Source organism: Bombus bifarius, unplaced genomic scaffold (genome assembly GCF_011952205.1).
Source record: "Bombus bifarius isolate JDL3187 unplaced genomic scaffold, Bbif_JDL3187 scf7180000008314_frag, whole genome shotgun sequence".
NCBI classification, from domain to species: domain Eukaryota; kingdom Metazoa; phylum Arthropoda; class Insecta; order Hymenoptera; family Apidae; genus Bombus; species Bombus bifarius.
The window spans coordinates 38,633-41,459 of record NW_022884587.1 but is presented as its reverse complement, the minus strand read 5'-3'; the positions used below and the strand labels follow the sequence as shown (position 1 = coordinate 41,459).

The window sequence follows — 2,827 nt, the reverse complement described above, 5'->3', positions numbered from 1 at the left end:
AGACGAGTGTGTTTTGTTATTTGATTTGTAATATTGCTGCAGTTCTCTTAATAGCTGTTCGTTTCATGCGATACTCGCACATAGTATCTATGACTTTTGCTTCTAACAATTTTTATAATTAGGCTGTATCAAATATTTTTAACGTTCGTGTTTCATGAAAAATCATGTGTAACTCGTTGAATTCGCAAATGTAACAAAAAATTACATGAAAAAACTTATATTATTGTAATGAAAAAGTAATTATATTAGGAGGAGAGTCGTATTTCGGAACGTCATCGGAACATATTATACCTTGTATGTGATTATTTGGAACACAATGGGTGAGTATATTATAATTAAAATATATTCCTAGTTCCAATTCTTTTGAATAGTGTCAGTGACCAATCGAAATAGAAATCAGTGGACATCGTGGAAAGAGAAGGCGAAACCAAATTTGAAAATTCGACATCGGTAATTCAGTAGTTAAGAATAACTCAATCGATAATGTAGATTAACTAGTTATAAACAAATATATGAAATATAAATTCAAATTATTCTCATCCATCTAAAAATTGGAAATTAAAGAGCAGAAGACAAGAAATTATCTTCGAGGATTTATATAGTAAATACATTCTTTTGCCTGTCTTACCTAGAGATAAAACAGTTGTTTGATGGTTATCTTATAGTGTTCAGTCATTGCGAAAAATATTTTTAATCAGTTAAAAATTATAATTAATTAAAAACTACATTTTTTTAGGTATATAGACATTAGCGATGTATTATTCCGGGAAGCTCGTCTATCTCCCGAACATCGGGTCTGCGACAACATCGATTTGGAAATTATCGTTGCAGAGTATGAAAATTATTACAAGATGAAATTTCAAAAATATCCCATATTGTGTAAGAAAATAACTGGAAGGGAAATGACGAGGGAAGTGACAAATGCAAGCAAAACGGAAGAATTTAAATTATTTAACGATATTAAACGGTATTCAACGTATTCAACGTATCGTATTACAATATGATCCAGTGTTTGTAGAAGTATTGAAACAAAAGCCAAATCTGTTAGTAAACAAGCGAGAAGTGAGCCTGTGAAAGAGACGAATCTACAGCAGAAGATAACTGATGACAATACGAATCATATTAATCTCGCAATGACAGTGACGTCGATATTTCCCAATGAGAGTGATGGACGTTCATCAGAAGAGCTATTTAACGTCCCAATGGAACAATCCATGCAATCGAAGATATTGAAATGCATTGAAAAGCTTTATTCAGATAACCCGGAATTACGAAAGATTGCTGAGGACATCTCATGCGTAAGTTATTTTCGATTAATATACGTATCGTAAAGCTTTTAAACGATAAAATTCCCGTCGATAAACCGTTCAACGTATATCGACGATGACGTGATTTCAGTAACGCTTCAAATATCAAATTACGTAACACTTACTTAATATAGAGAAGACGCCATTTTATCTCTGTATCGTCACAGGAGATCATAGTAAACAAATTAAATGTACATTGGGATGACGTTATAGGCCTAGAAGAATGTAAAACCGCTGTTAAGGAGGCCGTTGTGTATGCCCTTAAGTATCCTATCTTTTTTGATGGCCCGTTTTCCCCCTGGAAAGGTATTTTGCTGTACGGCCTACCTGGTACAGAAAAGATACTCGCATTCTTTTCATTTCTGTACGTGTTTACAAGAAATATACAAAACAGGGAAAACGATGTTAGCGAAGGCAGTCGCGACAGAATGCCATTGCACCTTTTTTAACATAACTGCCAGCTCATTGGTCAGCAAATGGAGAGGCGATTCCGAGAAGTATATACGTGTAAGTTGCTTTGTCTATGTAAGTTTCTTTGTTCCTTTGTCTATGAAGGAGAGATTCTAGGTATAAAAAGATTTGATTTTATTTTTCGTCATTTATATATAAATAGAATAGTTGTTTGGAAAACGAAATGATATCATATTCGTGATGAGGCAATGAATTTAAGGAATTTCGAATATAATATTTAATGAATAATACATTTGTTAAACTGAACAGGTTTTATTTGAACTTGCCTATAGTCATTCGCCTGCAATTATTTTTATCGACGAGATTGACTGGATCGCCACAAATAAAGGAGACTGTATATTGTCTGAACCTGCAAAGAGATTCAGATCAGAAGTTCTTTCTAGATTGGATGGATTAGTGTCTAATGAGAATTCTAATGTAGTTCTTCTGGCTACAACTAATTCCACTTGGTACGTATATCACGTTATTTCAATGTTTTCTAAGTAGAAAGTATCGTAATATTTCTCCAAATTCCAAATATGTTATTGTGTAGAACTAGAAATCGCGTTACTATCTTGATGTATATATGGATATTTTTTGTTTGCAGTCTCACCGTACGAGATGGCATTGGGACAAGCGGAGGGAGTTGGTGTTCACAACGATGCTGAAGCGTACTGCACGCTCGAGGATCGCATGTTCTCCAGTCTCTGCGCCTTTCATTGGTTTGGTTTATATATTATATTATATGTATTGATTTGGTAATATACGTAATAATGAGCGTTCGAAGTATGTTCGAAGAGTGTTTGATCCGATATTTTTTATTTCCAGAAATATATACTTTATATGTTTTATAGTTTGAAGAAAATTTGTTTAGTACATTTTAGCTTGTAGATTTAGTAGTATCGTTTCTAATATTCGCTCCATTATTCTGTACGTCAAGATTTTGTATATTTGCTTAATGTTGATTAACAGTTTTGTAGACTTTGAGAAATGAAATGAAATTAATAAAATTTGGAAAATGTTTACAGTTTTTCTGCAATCTTCTAGTTCATAGTTGTTGGAATACAACG

General features: G+C 33.0%; 1 protein-coding gene across 3 annotated transcripts; it reads left to right on the top strand.

Annotated features, from left to right (window-relative positions):
- The first annotated feature begins 220 nt into the window (after positions 1-220).
- LOC117212532 (katanin p60 ATPase-containing subunit A-like 2) lies at positions 221-2,222 on the top strand. Of its 3 annotated transcripts, none has more exons than XM_033457423.1 (5): positions 221-320; positions 737-934; positions 1,010-1,298; positions 1,521-1,814; positions 2,028-2,222. In XM_033457423.1, exons 2-4 carry the CDS (start codon positions 852-854, stop codon positions 1,524-1,526), a joined length of 378 nt encoding a protein of 125 aa, XP_033313314.1. In that variant the 5' UTR covers positions 221-320; positions 737-851; the 3' UTR covers positions 1,527-1,814; positions 2,028-2,222. The 3 variants fall into 3 exon arrangements, with proteins under 3 accessions (XP_033313314.1, XP_033313313.1, XP_033313312.1); XM_033457422.1 differs by having other exon boundaries at positions 1,475-1,832; XM_033457421.1 differs by having other exon boundaries at positions 224-320; positions 1,475-1,814.
- Positions 2,223-2,827: the final 605 nt, after the last annotated feature.

Bases quoted from the DNA above. Each gene is read 5' to 3' on its own strand.
- LOC117212532 (XM_033457422.1), top strand. From the start codon at position 852: ATGAAATTTCAAAAATATCCCATATTGTGTAAGAAAATAACTGGAAGG. The intron at 935-1,009 runs GGAAGAATTTAA...AATATGATCCAG, and splicing joins GTGACAAATGCAAGCAAAAC to TGTTTGTAGAAGTATTGAAA. The intron at 1,299-1,474 runs GTAAGTTATTTT...GTATCGTCACAG, and splicing joins TTGCTGAGGACATCTCATGC to GAGATCATAGTAAACAAATT.